Raw genomic sequence first — 19,148 nt, forward strand, 5'->3', positions numbered from 1 at the left:
AAAAAAGGAGGGAGAGAGAGAGAGAGAGAGAGAGAGAGAGACTAAAGTGAAATATTCAAAATTCATAACAGGATATACAGTATAATAATAATTATATGACATCTGTTTTTTTTATTTTTGACAATGCCAACTCTTCATACAGTTAACACAGAAAGGAGCCTGAATGCAAACGTGATGTAATGTCAATATACAGCATCATGAGAACAGTCCACACTAGACTTCAGTAAGCAGTGTGCTGTTTGCTCTGTATGCTGCAATTATAATGGTGTTGTGTAGTATTTATAGTCACAGGTGGAAAACTAAACCATGTTCCTGGCTGTGTTTTGCTCTGGTGCGTTTAAACAGTATTGTCTTTGTGCAGAGAGTGTGGCACTGGTAACCGTGGTGATTTCTCGAATTGTCACCCTGTGCCCTGAGACGAAACTAATCCCCCCACTTCACACACAGGCATGTTAATATAACACAGACCATACCCTCACACACACAAACACACCCACCCACCCACACACGCACCCACCAATACACATTCAGCTCTATTGCAAACGTTTGTGTACATTTCTGTGTATTAAGTGTATGCTAAGTTCTGTGTATGCTAAGTTTAATATATTAGGCATACAACAGGTGTTTCCACTTTAACACAAGTGAACTCAAATAAAATGACCACCAAAGCTCTCCTTGGATCATAACCAGTTTTCTGCAGCCACTATCACCATGGCAACACGCACATATCTGCATGCTAATTCAGTCAAATGATACTGTTTTACACTAGTTTTACACTAAGGCACAAAATGGTGCTTTCTATAAGTCAACATGTAAACATTCTGCTCGAATCAGGAGATCAGGGGAATTCAATGAAAATATTCTAGGTCCTAATACCAGCTAGATAATACACAAATATGCTTTATACGAACTAGCCTATGGTAACTTATGCTTTGTAGTAACTAGACATTTATCTTGCTTTCTGTTTAAAATGTAAGTGTTTTTTCTTTTAATCTCTGATTATGTTAGCTATGTGCTAGGTGGTTGCTGGCCTCAGTACAGTTGGGACATATGCTAACCCTCTCAAAGGTGATGTTCATGATTTTAATCCAACACACTTTTTATAAAATGTATAGAATGTTTCCTCACCATGTGCTAGCTTTCAGGTCTATATGTGCACTGGAAAGTGTCTGGACATTGCTCTATTTCTGCTCCATAAATGGCTCCATATTTGAAAGACTGTTAACGGCATGAAATTAAACACCTACTAAAACTTCCAAAAGAGTTTCTGTGTTAATTAACACAGTGAATAAAAACTTACATTATAATTTCAACTTCAGCTACAAACAATCTACAGTCAGTTTCTTACTGTTCCACCTTAAAAGATGTGGAGCTTCTGAATAAACACAAACAGGAGGGGTGGGTGTTGTTTCCCTGTGAGAACACTAGTTCTCCAGAATCTGCTATGTTTTATCTTTTAAGCACTATTTAAACTTTGCTTATATGCATTTCTGGTTAGGACATCTCTAGTGTACTGTTACATAACACCACCTCTATTCATACAACAGGCTTGGGGTCAATTCCCAGCTTGGGTAGGAGCAAATCTATGAAAGTCTTTGACCTATAAGCTGGAGGTGCTACGCAGAAGTTATAATGTAAGGGATATTGAAAGTCAGTGGCATCATCACAGAAAAATGATCCTCCTGTGATAAACATCTGTTACTGATGTGCCAGACAGATTAGGTAAAACAGTTCTATACTGCTATAAAGCGAAACTTTCATTTAATTTACAAAAGGAGCTATTGGTTGTTTTAAGTTTTAAACAATTCATCTGGGATTAAGAAATTAAACACTTTTCATGTGTAGCAACAAAATTCTCCTATAGCATCACACTCTGTGTATCACCCTGCCACTGCGGAGCTTTTGTTCTCTACAAAAAGAGTAAAAATGTGTACACACACGCTCATAAATACACACTTGCTGTTCATAATGCACTAGCCCAGTCCCTACTGAACTCATCCAGCCAGGTCCCAGAATTTACAACAGTGGCCATAAACCTCCAAAGCCCACTTATATACAATATTAAAACTTTATGTTCCCACAAGTTTATTTCCTCACACATAAAAGCAGCTGGCAAATAAGGTCTCTGGAGGTATTATAAAACTCCGCTGTCCTCTGCCACTGCTTTGTCTGCTTTTCCCTCCACCAAGCATCAGAGTTCAGACTGCAGAGCTGAGGAAATCCTGGCTTGAAAAGACCCAGTGGTCAGCATTCTGCACCACACAGAAAAACTGTTCTTTGGGAGGTTTTGCTGTCTTGAGAAAGAAGAGAGTATCATTTTAAAAGATGAAACACAATACACAGAGATGACTCCATAACTGCATGACTGGAGAATTCATTTATTAATCCTATTAAATGCACAAAATACAGCTTCTGAAAGAATATTCTAGAAAGAACAGAGGATTAGTGATGCAAATTATGAGACCAATAGGTGAAGTGGGCTTCTATCGCCATTACACAGCAGTACAAAGTAATTTGGACTCCGCATTTAACCCATGTATGGCAGTGAACACACACACACACACACACACACTCTAATAGCATATGTTGTTCCCAGTGGTTCCTGTTGGGAAACTATTTTGACTGTACTGGTTTTGATGGTATTTTATTGTAACCTGATGGATTACTTGATCAGAGCTTTGGCCAGTATCCACAGAAATGACTGAATTGGGGAAGAGAGGATAATAAAAATCATATCTGACGTCTAGATCTATCTAGCTTGAAATCTAGCACAGGATTCTGTAAATTCTGTAGCACAACCAAATATTTCACCTGTAAAATATCACCAAAATGCTTGAAGCCTGATATTCACTATGCACTGTGATCTCCTATTTGCTGAGGTCAAACTCTACCACAAAGATAGTCTGGAGATAAATCCATGATATGAAAAAATGATAATGTTCTGCTGTTGGTGACTGGATGATTTTAAACCTGAGATTTCAGAAACTGACAGGACTTTATGATAATTTGTTGTCAGTAGAAGAAGACACCACTCTGCTGCTGAGGAGCAAGTTCCATTAAACAATCAAAGAATATATTCACAATTCATGTTTTCAGACTCCGACAGCACTATCATGATATCCACACAGTCTAAACCCAACTTGCAGTAGCTGTGACACTACAGTGACCTTTACGTTTCTAGACCCAGTGTCAATTTTTACAGCTCGACATACTTTATAAGTGCATTTTGTAGTTTTACAACTGCAAACTGTAGTCCATCTGTTGCTCTGCATATGTTGCTAAGCCCCTTTCACCCTGTTCTTCAAATGTCATGCTCTCCACAGGACCCCCACAGAGCAGGTACAATTTCGGGAGTGGATCATTCTGAGTGCTGCAGTGGAGTGTTAGTGTGTATTGCACAGCTATGAGTGGATCAGAAACGGCAGTGCTGCTGGAGGACTTATACACCCCACTGTCATTGTTGGACTGAAAAGAGTCCACCAAATAGTAACATTCAGCCAACAGCATCCTATGGGCAGCATTTTATGACCACCGATGAAGAGCTGGAAGATGACTAAAACAAGCTGTGCAGCAACAGGCGAGCAACTGTCTCTGACATTACATCTACAAAGTGAACCACTAAGGTAGTTGTGTCTAATAGAGTGGGCAGTGGAAAGTGAACCTATATGGTCAGTGAATCTGATAAGATGGACTGTGAATGCTGATATTTATTATGGACTGATGAATGCATGGCCTTTTTCTTTGGGCCGGGCAGTGTATGTGACATATTTTATTTATGCGCAACTGCTGACATATTTCAGTCATGAAATATTAAATTCACTATCATTTTCAGTGTTCTGATATCAATGCAGATTGCATTTATTCAGATTATTTTTCATTTTACATTCTAAATCTGTGGAGTAATGTAAAACAGAAAAGAAATTACAATATTATTACAAGAAATCAGGAACTAATGTGTAAACTCCCTCCAGCTCCTCCTTACTGCTCACACAATCGCTTCTTATCCGCCCTGACACCCATGATATTCTGCCTTCACATAAAAGTGTTTTTTTTTTTTAACATTTCAGATGTTGGGCATGGCTATGACCTCATGAATGCCATCAGCTACATCCAGAATATGTGCTTATAAGGCCAGTGATCATACACCATTCTTCTTCATGCTGGGAGGTAGAGTGGGAGGACTTAGTAAAAAATTATCACTAACTCGCCTCATATTACAGGTTTCATAAGCAACTCTTGTTCATTCATTCATTATCTGTAACCACTTGTCCAGTTCAGGGTGGGTCCAGAGCCTACCTGGAGTCATTGGGCGCAACACACCCTGGAGTCCTTAACAGGGCAACACTCACACCTACAGACACTTTTTGAGTCGCTAATCCACCTACCAACGTGTGTTTTTGGACCATGGGAGGAAACCCACGCGGACACGGGGAGAACACACCAAACTCCTCACAGACACTCACCTGGAGTGGGACTCTAACCCACAACCTCCAGGTTCTTGGAGTTATGTGACTGTGACACTACCTGCTGCACCACCGTGCCGCCCCACTCTTGTTCAGAAACAGTTCGTTCTCAGGACAAATCTCCCTACCTGTGTATGTGGTTGATGGCTCTAAAATGTGATGAATATCTCACAGTATTAATTAGGGTTATGTAGTGAATAATGCATGTTTGACAGTTTACAAGGGTGGACCGCTCTGTTTTACTGTAAGGATTCATGCACTTAGCACCCTCATAAATCCATATGAGAGTAATAAAGTTTAGCAGAATATGTAGCGTTCATAAAACTCTCTGAATGAAAAAAATAAGCATTGCATTCAGTGTTTCACTATGTATTTTATTTGAGGCTTGTGCTTAATAATTGAAAACATACACCAAACACCCACATCATTAAAATTATCTCCTTGTTTCTACACTCATTTCTGTTCCTCTGCATACTTTATTATCCCCCTTTTAACTTGTTCTTCATTGGTCAAAACCCCCACAGCAACAGATGCCCTAGAGTCTGTAAATGTAGAAAAGCAAAGTGCACCTATTTGGTCCATGGAGCTAATTCAACAGACCGTGAGTGTAGAAAGCAGGAGGATGTTTCATTGTTTTGGCTGATCAGTGTTCATGTTTGTGTAATCAGAGAGTGCAGGTGATGGCTGATGTTCCTGCCATCCAGATCTTTCGTCCACTGAAAACCTTATTAAGTGCTCTATATGTCAAAGAAATCCAGCAAGGCTGTGCAGCTGAAGACTTTCATATAAATGTAAAAAATGTAAAAAATTATTGTTGAGGTGTGGTAAAAAGAATCCCCTGGTAAACATGCCCCTGCCCCAGTTGCCTTGGATCATGTAGAAAGCATATACTTTAGAATGAGCACATATGGATTTGATAAGGGCTCCTACTGTCATGATATTTTTGGAAACTAAGACTTAGAAAATAACAGATTATACCACAGATTATATTAGAGATGGCATGTTTACCACTTAACTGTACCCATCCTTCGTACATAATACAGTGGGACAAATTTAAGTGCAGCATTGCGATGCATGCACACACACACACATACACACACAAACTTACCATCTGCAGTATATCAGTGGAGACCATCTGCATGCAGCACATGGCTGTAGCAAGAGCGCACACAATGGTGGAGATGACATTCAATGCACACACACTAAACAACAGCTCCTGCAGAGAGAGAGAGAGAGAGAGAGAGAGAGAACATAGTTAAACAACATTATGAGGTATTTTGGGGGTGAGAAGAGAGAGAAGAAAAGTGTCATAATGCTGTCCCTATTAATACTAATGCACAATCATCAGTGATTGTAGAGATAACACACACAGTGAAGCAGAGCCTAGACGCTGTGATGAAAATAAACATTAATAAATAAAATGTATTCTATAACATGCTCTATTTACATTCTATATAATGTTTAATTAAATAAAACAAACAACAAATTATACACATTTAAATCATCACTGTAAAAAATCTGCTTTATCTGTAATGTATACTCCTAAAAATAAAGGTGCTACAAAAGGTTCTTTGAGTGATGCCATAGAAGAACCATTTTGGTTCCATAAAGAACCATTTTTACTAATTTGTTTAAATGCGTAAAGAACGTTAATATCGAGTAATGGGTTTTAAACCTTTAATAAGTTCTCCACAAAGGACATCTACTCTATTTGAATTCATTCGTTCATCTTCTTGATCCTGATCAATGTCATGGTGGGTGCACAGCCTACCATTGGTTATAAGGTGCTATACTCTGGACAGGGTGCCAGTCCAACCAAAATAAAGAGGTAAATCTTTTTGGCCTAGATGAGTAAATAAGGCTGACTGAGTCCCTCTGGAGAGAAAAAAACCCAGAGGTCTTTCCTATTGCAACAAATAAAATTAGCTGTTGTCCCGGCCAAGACTCCAACATTCCTCCAACGCCTCATCTGACACCATAACACAGACATGTCACTTACTGCCTTTATGATGATGAATCTTTCAAGATATCGCACTTCTTAATGAGCACTTAAGGGAAAACGAGCCGGTCATCATGACACACACCGCTGCCTTTTAATGGCCAATGAGCTTTAGAGAGCAGGTGTGGAGATGTGGGCTCAGAGTCATTATACAGGCCCAAGCTGCGGCCATTTACCAGTGCTTCCTTTTACCTCAATGCCAATAAAAACACATGCAATCTTATAACGTCACTCCATAATAAGAGGAGACACTATGTATTTACAGTTCATCCAGTTAATATATGCTATTAATGCAAGCTCAAACACCTGCCCTTTGAAACTGACCGAGATGAATAAGGTAGAAGGTGACAGATAAATTGTTTGACCTAAGTGACCATGAAAAGGCATGAGATTTTATGAGGGTGATAATATTGTATAAGAGCACGCTGTCGTTGTTGTCATATATAATGGCAGTACGCTGATGAATCTGTCTGCTGACCCTGTCCAGTGGAGAGCTGTGTATGTTCTCTGTGACATAAGGGTTTATAGATGATTTTATATTACAGGTACAGTGAAGGACGCTCTGAATCTCCAACAAATTCAGACTTGGCATTAGCACAACACACCGTGGCCACAGAATATAGAGAAAGTTGAGGTCAGCAAGGACCAACCAACTTTGGATTTGAGTGAACAACATTTGATTATAAAAGGGAACTATCATAAACAGATTTCCCCTAATTTCAAGTGGCTCTGTGCTTGCTGAGTGTAAACACCTCTTTACTGTTGATTTAAGAGGACATATCAAGAAGAAATAAAAAGGATTTTTCAGTGTGTTATTCTTTTTGATGGGCTGCCAGGTCTGAAACCACAGGATAAAGTCAGTTGTTCTGATTTTAATATTGTCCCTCCTTTTCTGAGTCTATCCAATCACAGCAACCAACACGAGCAAAACCAATCAAAAACCTGGTGAAAACAAGTATGGAGAATAAATAGCACCAATAGCAAATCACTAGAAATCTGAGCTTCTGCTTCATGCTGTGGCTCATTATCATTTAAAGGAACAGGCGCTGAAACAGTTAAACAGCTAGAGCTGTTAAGACTGTGGGGGGAGGGGGAGAGGGCTGTGTGGTTTTATTCTTGTGGAATTTTGTACAAAGCATATTACAGATGTTTAATTAACACCCCAGGGAGCTGTGTTAACTTGTGGAAAGTGGTACACTATGTACTCTTTAAAAACCCCATCCTTCATATATTGATTGCTCCATGCAAACCTAAGCAACAGTATTCTTACTTATTTACTTAAATTAACTACAACTGCATTGGATAAATGCATTGTGCGTGGCGGATATCACAACTGTCGAAACAGCCACATGATCTCAGACCAGTGGTTTCAGACAAAACAGTTACAAGTTTGGAAAGCCCATCTGGACTAAGAAATAATAATATTTTATAACATCACTGAGAATCCCATCTGTACTGTCACTTTAAATTATAACCCTAAACATTAAAAAAGGCTGAGTCAGAAAGTATGGTGTTGATCACATGTTGCTGGATTTGTGATGACACCACCACACCACAGCATAGCCCCCCTGGGGAGAAGGCGCTGTGTGCATGTGTGCACATTTGTGTGTGTGTGTGTGTGTGTGTGTGTGTGCAGAACTACTAATACTTATTGATAAAGTACGGACCAGTCTCCCGCAAATGAATGGATGTCTATGAAATGGTCTCACAGTGTATGAAAACAAACCTGTGTGTGTGGGTGTGATAGCATGCAAACTCTCGAGGTCAGACAGGAGGCAGAGCTGTCACTTCTGGCTCCGTCTCCTCTCCGTCCAAACCACTAACATCAAACCACACAATTACACTGCACCCAGCAGACCACACAGTTGCCCCACAAGCTGCAGACTCATTTAACAGGCTACAAAGTTAGACGACTAATTAACTTCTACGTTTTATTGATTTTTGCCTATGATGTCTATAGTTGGGATGTGTGTGTGTGTGTGTGGTGTGGAAATGTCTGTTGCTCATCAGTATCTCATGAGCTTCTTTGATTCTTGGATTGACTGAAATTATTCAACCAATTAGGTTTAGAGTGTGCACAATCGATTGAACACAACATATTTGTACAGGAAATACAAAACACCATAGAGAATATTATCGATGGGGAGTTTTTAGTCTGAGCCAAGAAGCTCATAAGCTATGCAGTGTAACGTTTGTGTACACCTGGAAAGGAAGAGTATTAATAAAATGTTTATTTTGCTGCGGTAACTACAGGATGGAAATCAACTAATAACTAATTCGCAAAAAGCATATTGGGAAATGTAGTCCATTGCACTGCTGAACAGGCCAATATTAATACATACAGTCATTGTTTAGAGTTACACAGAACAGGTTTTCCCAGTGCTGACAAAGGGTTCAAATGTATACACACACACACACACACACACACAACACAAAGGGACACACAATGACAAAAAATGAATAGAGGGATATAAAGACCCCCAGCACTGGGCTTTGGAGTATGGGTTGAAGTGGCATTTGTGGCTCAGAACTAATCATCCAACATCAGTACCTGACCTCACTAATGCTGTCTTGGCTGAATGCAAACAAATCCTCACAGCAATGTTCCAGCATCTACAGTAAAGCACTCCCAGAAGAGCAGAGATTGTTAAGCAAGAGGGCGATCAACTGCTCTGATTTTAAAAATAAATAAATATTGGGGGTTGGTTCTTTCATATAAATAACTCAACTAAACATGACTGCTGAAACAACAGAAGTGCACTAGCACTTTACACATCACTTCTAAAATCATGGGGGAGATGCCTCAGCACATTTTTTTATTAAGTTCTGACCACTTATTGAAAAAAAAAAGAAAGAAAAGGAAAACATATAACAAAAGCCCACCTTCTCCCTTAGGGACCACTGACATAGAGCCACAAACAGGCGATCAAACTGAGTGGCAGCAACAATTTAATTCTTCATATCAGCTGGAGTGTTTAATGACTGCGTAAACCAGAAAGTGAAACCTGAATGTGGAGTGTGGGTAAATTAACAGCACCTTTTAGGTCAGGGCAGTTTTGTTTACCACAGGGCGATTTTCAAAACAACATTTGTTTTCCTATAGAGAATGAGAGATGAGACCCAGAATTCCTAATATGGAATATTCCTAATATGAAACAGGGATGCAAATGCAGCTCTGTTCATATGTCACTGGGATGTAAAATGCAAGTCCTAAAATCTGAAGTCAGGGCCAAAGTTCGTGTTGTAAGATCTAAAGTCAGATTCAAGGTGAAAGTCATTGGGGCGTTTTCACACTACAGTGTTTTCTCTGTACACTGGTAAGCTTGCTCCATGGGTTTGGTACGTTTGGTCAAGTATGAAAGGTTTTCAGTCCAGAGCAGCAATCTCTGGTCCATTTTGAAAGGCAGGGTTTGGGTTTCATGTCTACGCTTTTAGAAAAGGTACTGTATTGGTCACTGTATACGTTATTGGTCACTAAAGGTACAAACAGTGCAAATGTACCTTTAAAGGTACAACAGTGGTTTTAAAGTCCAGTTGTGGTCCGTAAAGGTACATTACATTATCTTCTCTAGAAGGAGAGGTAAATATCTGAAAGATTTCATTATTGATTGATGTAAAATAAAAGTAGGGCTGCAAATATTGGATATTTTTGGAATTGAATATTCTGATGATTTTTTTTCTTTGATTAATCAATTGGGTAAAGCATACTGTTGTGTTTTTAAACGACTATATGAATAGTGTAATGCTTAATGAAATGCCTCTTAAAATGAGCAAGTAATTGGCTGTTATTCATGTAGCCATAAATTAATTTGTCCACCTGTTGCATTTATTATTACTGCCTTATATATGGGGAAGGTGCGTTTTGAGATGTAACCTCTCAGTGTGTGTGTGTGTGTGAGTGTGTGTGTGTGTGTACACGCGCACACGCCCGTTGCTTTCAGTTCGGGCATTGATGAACAACTATTATGGTAGGCCAGGTCCGTTTTTCAGTGTACACACTTCATTGTCCGCTTTAGGCAGCGTAAAATGTCCCCACACTTCAGACATTCTTGGCCTTTTACACACATCTTTATCTTCATTTTCTGACATTGCCATAGCGAGCACAATAAATCGCTCCGCTTTAAATCTTTGAAATGCGCGTCAGTTATAACAGTCCGTGTAAAACAATGATACTGGAGCTTAGCGGTTATTGTGACCAGATCTGAGATTGTGAAAAAGAGGACGTTTACGTTTCGGCATAGCTGCTCGAGATGAGGGTAGGTACATGAGCTTTGCCTGACGGAAACAAGGACTACTGACGTGCAGACTAACCAATTAAATGTTTACAGAGAAGGTTATCGACCAATAACGGTAGCTCTACAGTCAGACCGTCCAATCAGAAGATTTTAGGCTACTTCACCACTCCCCCTTCTCACTCAAACGAACCAATCGGAGTAGGGGAGGGCGGGACTAGTTTTTGAACGAAACGCTTCTCGAAATTTTATGTAAGCTCTAGAAAAACAAAATCCCGGACATTTGTGAATTTTCGCCTGGATATTTTTAAGTCTAAAAAAGAGGACGTCTGGTCACCCTATTAGCGGTAGTCTACAAAGCGGGAGTGATACAATAGAAGAGACATTTAAAATAGATAGACTTTGGTGAGAAGAATTAAATTGCCTCAAACATTTTTAGTAATTGAATTATTCGTGTTACCCGAATCATCGTTTCAGCCTTAAATAAGAGAACACTAAAGTCCTGGAGATGAAATGGGACAATAACACACCTTGACCCTTTAAAGCCAAATGTATTAAATATGATACATGATATTTGGAGGTGGGCCTTTTTTCATCTAATGAAAAAAAAAAAAACATCTTACATCCTTTTTGGGGCAAGTGTAGGAATGATGTGGAAGCATTTCCATGCATTTACCAAACGATTACAAAATTATTGCTATCATCATGAAAACACAGGAGAACATCTCAAGAATTTGGAACAAATGTGAAAACATCTCAAGACTTGAAATAAGATCTAAAGCAATTTCTGAGCCACGAGTTATAGCCTAGGTTCAGTCACGAGTCACTCAAGGTCTGAACTCAGAGCTGAGTTGTGAGTCATAAAATCTTAATCTGAATCAAACTGGGAGTCCTACGATTCAAAACAAGAATTGAGATGTGAGTCATAAGCTTAATTCTGAGTTGAGTCATGAGCCTGTGAATTAGAGTCACCCTCTCTACTGATAACAAACACAGTATCACCCACTGTAAACACAAACAATTTAAAAGATATTGAATATGAAAAGGCTCCGTGTCCCGTTGCCTCAAAGAGTCAAAAGGAAGCTGCCATCAGTGTGAGCGTGGCTAAAGCGCTCAGACACCACCAAAGGAAAGCGAGCGGGAGCAGTAATTAGGGCTGCATAACTAATGATCCCTGAGCCTCATCTGCATATTATTTCGCAGAGACTGGTGAGGAAACACACAGAGACATTTCCAATAAGGCTGTGGCTCTTAAGAGCAGCGTGTAATTCCCACTCCACTAAATGGGCCATGCACTCGCTAAATGTCAAAACTAATGCAGTCGGAAAATAGAGAAATCCCTGGTGGGACACACTGACTGTATGTGTGTGTGTGTGTGTGTGTGTGTGTGTGTGTGTGTGTGAGAGAGAGAGAGAGAGAGAGAGAGAGAGACAGAGAGAGAGAGAGAGAAACAGAGAGAGAGAGAGACAGAGAGAGAGAGAGAACTGAGCCCTGAAATAATTTCTCGTCACACTCCTAATGCTATATATTCATGTAAAGTGATGCTGAGATGTTAAATACTTAATGTTGTACATATCGTTGGCAAATAAGGCCACATTATACGTATAGCAAATCACCATACTGCTGAAAGTAATGATCTTGGACTGAAAATGATGACTTTGTTCTGTTTTTTTTTTTTTAGAAAAAAAGAAAAAGAGGGATAAGCTATGTATATAGACCTTGTGCTTTGGATTTCCCCCCAGGAACACCTCAGGGTATGATACATTCACAGTTTCTCATTATTCTGTGCTCTCCCATACAGTACTATATAATGACATACAGATCACAAGCACAGGATAAATGATGCATTAACTATAACTTGTTTGTTCATATTTCATTGTTATCCTTTATTACAATAATGGTTCCCACATGGATAAAATATATTACATAAACATTATTTTCAACAATAGTGGTGCAGCAGGTAGTGTCGCAGTCAGATAGCTCCAGGGGTCTGGAGGTTGTGGGTTCGATTCCCGCTCCGGGTGACTGTCTGTGAGGAGTTGGTGTGTTCTCCCCGTGTCCGTGTGGGTTTCCTCCGGGTGCTCCGGTTTCCTCCCACAGTCCAAAAACACACGTTGGTAGGTGGATTGGCGACTCAAAAGTGTCCTGACTGACACTGAATGTGACTGTGTGACTGAATGTGTGTGTGCTGCCTAAATACTTCCACCCACTGCATATATTATTTTAGCACGAAAACTTCATGCACACATTTGTACATCAAATTTGACTTAAATACCCATCTTTAGGCCAGATATGGTGTGGGCATTTAAACAGCCTCTGTATGCCCCTGGGTGTGTCATAACTAGTCTTAAGAGAGAGCCTGTAAGTTGCCTATGGCTGTAGTGTGCATTTGTGTATTGCTGAATGGATGAATACCTACATCTGTCTAACAGATGTGCTGGCAGAGAATAATTGTCCTCAGAGACACAGAGGACTTGCGTTTTAACATGGCAAATCAGGCTGAAATAACGAAGCTGCAGCACTAGCTGTAAGAAAAAGGGTTAAAAGGGTGTTTGAGCCTTGAGCTGACTTGCCGACAGCCAATCAAAGGTCAGGAAAGGGCACGGCCACTTTTACAGCTTATACACTGAGCTGAGGCAGGGAACAGAAGCATTAACTCCTCTATGACTCTGTACACACTGATTGCTAAATGTGTGGCCAAAGGCAAAATGTGAGGAGAACCATTAATATCCGTGCATGATCAAGCAGTTCAAGCAACTGTGTGTAAAATTAATATTGTATTTGGCCCCTGAGGGAGGGAGTGGTGTATGTGAGAATTGTAAGTTGTGTTTAGAATTGTAAGTTGTGTTTAGAAGAGAAATGTGCAGACAGGATGTAGGTTCACGTTTCAGCTGCGGTGGGAGGTCAGGGGTCTATTATAATGCAGTAAGAAGGGAGTCACATAGTTCTACTTCTATAGAAAGTCTGGTATCTTTGAGGTTGTGTGATAGACCAGAAGTAATGTTGTGCAATATTGCAGTAACAGACTACACTACGCAGAAGGTACTGGAGACATTTGTGTGAGCATACAATCTCAACTAAGCACTGATAAGGTCAGGAACCAGCAGCCATAGGACTTTCCCATAGGGTTTTTCATTTATTGTCTGAAATGTTGACCAAGTTTAGGCTTGTGGTGGGTCCAGAGCCTAGGATTAGAATTAGAATCACTTTACTGGCCACTGGGCTTGCACACAGAGGAATCTGTTCTCCGCATTAAACCCAATAGGTGCAAAAGGGCACTTCAGTCATGACCTGCCAGGTCTGGGGATCGAACCGGCAACCTTCCGGTTACAACCTACCCGGAATCACTGAGCACAAGGCAGGAACACACACTAGAAGGGGCACCAGTCCATTGCAGGGTGACACACAGGAGCATGGGAGAAAACTGTAGCACCTGGAGGAAATCCATGCAGACAGGGGAAGAACACAGCACCCTCCTCATAGAAAGTGATCCAGAGCGGGGCTCAAACCCACAACCACTAGCTGTCACCCCACTGTGCCGACCTACATAAGGATTTTCTTATGGAAATTGTCATAAGCTCTTACATTTTTCCTTAAGCATTTCCTTAAAACTGTTAAATGTGATTACACAGCCTCAGTGTCTGTAAAAAAAAAACTATTGCTCTCATTAATTTGTGTAATTTTTGTCTCAGACTCGAATAAAACAAGTAATGCCTGCATATCTCCAACTTTACTACGTCCACATTACAATGTCCCTAAAATATATTTCAGTAGATGGCTTCTTAAAGTGTAATTTAAAGCCGTCAATTCCTCACGACAATGTTTAAGCATGTAGCCCGATGCCATCCCAGAACAGGAGAGGCTGTTACTTCCACGAAAAGGGGACAACTTCCCTGTCAATAATCTTGATTTTAGAAGAAATCTGAGTTATTTGAGCAACCCTTTTGCCATATAGTGTACTGCCCAGCACTAACTAGAAAGTCAGAAGAAACATTTGTCTTAGATGTGTGGAGATAGAAGACATCACTAAGGTCCTGCTTCATAAACATTCACACCAGACATGGGCTGACCACTGACCTCTGTGTTTGCGCTGGTGTCATGCAGCAGCAGAGAGATATACAACTGTGTGAGCTGGCTTGGAGTTAGGTAGAGAAACATTAGAGCAAAAACAAATAAAAATATAGAAATAAATAGCTGGGTGTCATATATTATTTAGGATACTCTTGTAAAGTATGGAACTGGAATAGACTTAAGTCCAGAAGGTTGTCAATAGCTGCTTATCCAATGTTTCTTTTGGAATAAAGGCTATTTATAGGTGTTGGGAAGGCTTTACAATAAATATTGCAAAATTGCTGTGAGGATCTGACTGCATTCAGACACAGGAACCACAGTGAAGTCAGGTATTGATATCAGATGAGTTCTGGACCTTAAAGGCACTACCAACACATCCCAAAAGGGTTGGATAGGGCTTTATCAACCGGTTCAACAGCCCAATGCTGAGGATGGGGGGCTTTATACCCCTCTAGCCAACTCTCAACACTGAGCATGGTGATCTTAGTCTCCTCCTGCAGCTGTTCCATAGCATTCCATTTCTATTGTCAATATGTTTCTAAGACAAGATTAACCTCAGTATTAATTTCATTACAAATTCTGTGTGCTGGAACACAGAGTCAATGGGTGTAATCTTTCCTCTGCAATATTAATGTCTCATTCTGAAGCTCTGTTTTATTATGGATGCTATTTATTAGTTTAACAAGAGTAACATTTCAGAGCTCAAGAAATCCAGTAATCCAAAAAGCCAGAATTATTATAGGCCTGTCAAAAAAGATTCTTCAGTCAATTTGAGCTGTACGTATAATGAAAATTCTCTATATCACAATAGATTAGATTTTGATTGATTGTCTTTCGGTACACAGCATGAGCTGGATCTTCTTCACTATTTTCTGCAGATCTTTCTAATGCATCAGGCTTTTAAATCTCTCCCGCCGATAAAGCACGCAGGGGATGAAAGGAATGATGAAACTAAATTGTTTCTTTCTTCTTGAGTACACTATGACACGCATTAGAAAACCACTGTCCTGATGTCACCACAAAACAGATGCACATGCACAAAGAGCATTTTGGAATGTGTTGTCAGGAACTATTGTAAAAAACTGTACAAGATATTTTAACAGAAGATATCAGCAGAACATATTCAACAATATTCCTAAGGAAATGAAAAAAAAAGCATATAAACATGTGGAATAGTTTAATATTTATTTAACAATCAAAACTATAAAGGACTTGGCGAACAGAAGTGTAGCAATTGTGAACTGATGTATAATACACATTTTTGTTAGCTCTCCAGTCTGTTTATGAAGCCACAGTGTCTGTAAATTAGTAATAAAACAAATGGTCTCTGTTTGGTATGCTAGGTTCTCTCTTTCTCTCTCTCTCTCTCTCTCTCTCTCTCTCTCTCTCTCTCTCTCTCTCTCTCTCTCTCTCACATACACACACACACACACTCCTACTGTAAACTAAAATCTAAAACTGCCTCTGGAGTTTAAGAAAATGGCGAGAACTCCTAACGTAACAAACCAAGCTGAGGAAATTACTTTTTTTTTTTTTTTTTGGTGATATAGCCTTAATTTTGCTATTTTGGATCACTTAAGGTGGAAATGTCTCCAAACTCAGGAGATGGTTAATTGCATTACTGAAAGTGCTACAAGACTAAACAACTTGAATAACAAATGAGTTTCTGTGGTAAGTCAAACAGTGAATATAAACTTACAGACAAGTTAATCTTCAGCCATATACAGTAATTCTTTTCCCCCTCAAACACACAGTTTCACCTTAAAAGACACAGAGCTTCTGAATGAAAACAAGCAGAGAGAACTGCATTTCCCCACAATTGTACACATTCCCTTTAAGTGACAGTAGTTTTTTGAAGTATATTTGTCACATTAGCATGACAGATCCTCATGCAGTGCCATCTGAGGGCTCAAAGTGAAGCTTATTCAACAGTGGTTTCTAGCCTTGCTATACATAGCCTTTTTTCTGCAAAGGCTAAGCATTTGATGAATACTCTTTTATTGCTTTTCATTTCATCATCTAAATGTAGAATGCTTACAAATTTTGAAACTTGAATATTCTATCAATTTTAAACTCATGTTTTGTCACTTTCAAAAAGAGGCTAATGAGTGAAAAATGAATTTACTAAGAACCATCAGGATAAAAACACCAGGGTATTATATTTATCTGTTGAGTGTTTGCACCCCCCAGACTTGTACTTATGCCCCTGTCCTGGATAGATGCCCCACAGTTTGAGAAAACCCAGCTGTAACGTAGACGAAAATATGGCTGTGTTCACAAAAGAGGCTAAGGTTCATTCCCAGACTAAACAGGAACATTAGACTGTATCAATAAGAGTACTTGGGCAAGACTCCTAATTCTGCATTTGTCTGCCTCAGTGGCATGATTAACACTGTAAGTCACTCTGAATAAAATCATCTGCCTAATACACAAATGTATATATTCACTGACGTGTAAAACGTAAGAGTGAAAGCCTGGAAGTGTGCCTGCATGAAGGGCCTTTGTAGTATGTGTCCCTATATTTCTCTCAGTCATACACACCTTGAGACGCAGGCGGATGGTGTTGCAGTCCCTCAGTGGGTTGAGCTTCAGTGTCTCTCCCAGGTTGCTGCAGCTGGAGCTGTGGTGCTGCAGCTCGCAGCAAACACACACGCCATCACTGTCGAACTTTATCTGTCAGACAGACGGGAAACACACACACACACACACACACACACACACACACACACACACACACACACACACACACACACACACACACAGCATCACTGTCAGAGTTATCCCCAAAGGTGACACCAAAACATCTCCCCCATCAGGCGCTATCCATCACCAAACACACCTGCTCTAGCGGTTTTACTGCGGCTAAGAGAGGACAGACCGGGGTTCAGAACACGGCCAAACAACTGCGACAGTGTGTACAACAGATACAGTGCTTAGAACAAGGTGCCTCAGTTTGACCCAGATTACAGAAAAGCCAAGCCTGAACCCTGCCAGCCAGGGTTAATTGAGCTGAGGAAACTACTCCATTAATACTGCAGTCATTCAGCACACTCTCTGAGGACAAAGAGAGAGGGAGACGGAAAGAGAATGGACACACATTAAGAGTGGGAGAGAGAGAGAGAAAGACAGAGAGAGAGACACAGAGAGAGAGAGTAAGAGAGCAAAAGACAGTATGTGTGTATGAAAGAAAGAGCATTGACAGAGTAAAAGGAAAAACGAAGAGAAGAAAAAGAGAGGTTGATGAGACATAGATAGATAGATAGATAGATAGATAGATAGATAGATAGATAGATGAGGAAGACAGAAAAAAAGAAGTACAGAGGTTACAATGAGAAATTAAGTAGATAGAGAAAGAGGGGCAGAGAGGTGTGCAAAGTAAACTAGGAGAGGGAGAGAGACATCAAGGAAATACAGGGAATGTATTGAATCTGAGAGAGAGAGAGAGTGAGAGAGAGGTAAAGAGAGAGAAATGCAGAAATAGCAACAGATAATATGGATATGAGAGAAAGATAGATCGAGAGAAAACTACAGAGAGTGATGATAAGAAATGAGTGAAATAGAAAAAAGGGAAAGAGGAAGACAATGAGAAATGAGGAAAGTAGAGAAAGTGATACAGAGTAAGATATAGAGAGGGACGTAAAAGACAAAGTGAAAGAGAGAGACAGAGTGAGAGAGAGGGAGGTAGAGAGAGAGAAAGATGGCGAGAGAGTTTGTTTATCTGTTGGTAAGCCAGTGGAGGAAGTTATTGGCTGCTGTGGAGTGTATGAGCCCCAGGCTTGGGGCACCACCATGGTGCCAGCTATCTGTCATTCTACTGAGTAAAGGACTGGCACAGACGGCGCTGTGTGTGTGTGTGTGTGTGTGTGTGTATGTTTATGTGTGTGTTAGTATGTATGCGGGTGTTTCCTATTCTATTGTTGTAGGATTAAAGCGGACTGTATCCTGCACTGAGCCCGGTTCAGCGGAGGTGACAATCCGCCTCTGAGATATCATTGTCACGTTTCCATGACAACAGTCGGGTTTTATGAGGCACGTCTGCTTCCAACTTCCTGTGCAAAGCGAGCATTTAGACCCCCTCCAGGATCTTAATGCTTTTTCCCAAGAAAGCTATTTGAGCTGGGATTCCCTTTGTTGTTATGTATTTATTTATTTGATTCATTTATTCCTGAATCTTTTTTACAGTTTACAGTAGGAGTGTGTGTGTGTGTGTGTGTGTGTGAGAGAGAGAGAGAGAGAGAGAGAGTTCAGTAAGCTCTCAGTCAGATAATGAACTAAATAAGTGGTTCATGATTTTAATAAACGTTAGCTTAGTGCAAAACAAACCTAAAACCCCATGCAACCTAAATTCATTTTGTGTAGCAATGCATCCTTTGAGGCAGCAAG

General features: G+C 40.1%; 1 protein-coding gene across 1 annotated transcript in view; it reads right to left on the minus strand.

Moving 5' to 3' along the window:
- The window catches only part of LOC136677107 (protein ENTREP2-like), a 227,633-nt gene that overhangs the window by 17,856 nt on the left and 190,629 nt on the right, over positions 1-19,148 (minus strand). The window contains exons 4-5 of the mRNA XM_066654524.1: positions 17,307-17,438; positions 5,572-5,679 (exon numbers count right to left, since the gene is read on the minus strand). Of these exons, the coding sequence (XP_066510621.1) occupies positions 5,572-5,679; positions 17,307-17,438 (240 nt within the window). The remainder of the gene's footprint in view (positions 1-5,571; positions 5,680-17,306; positions 17,439-19,148) is intronic.

The sequence above is a fragment of the Hoplias malabaricus genome, chromosome X2, assembly GCF_029633855.1.
Source record: "Hoplias malabaricus isolate fHopMal1 chromosome X2, fHopMal1.hap1, whole genome shotgun sequence".
In the NCBI taxonomy this organism is placed as follows: Eukaryota; Metazoa; Chordata; class Actinopteri; order Characiformes; family Erythrinidae; genus Hoplias; species Hoplias malabaricus.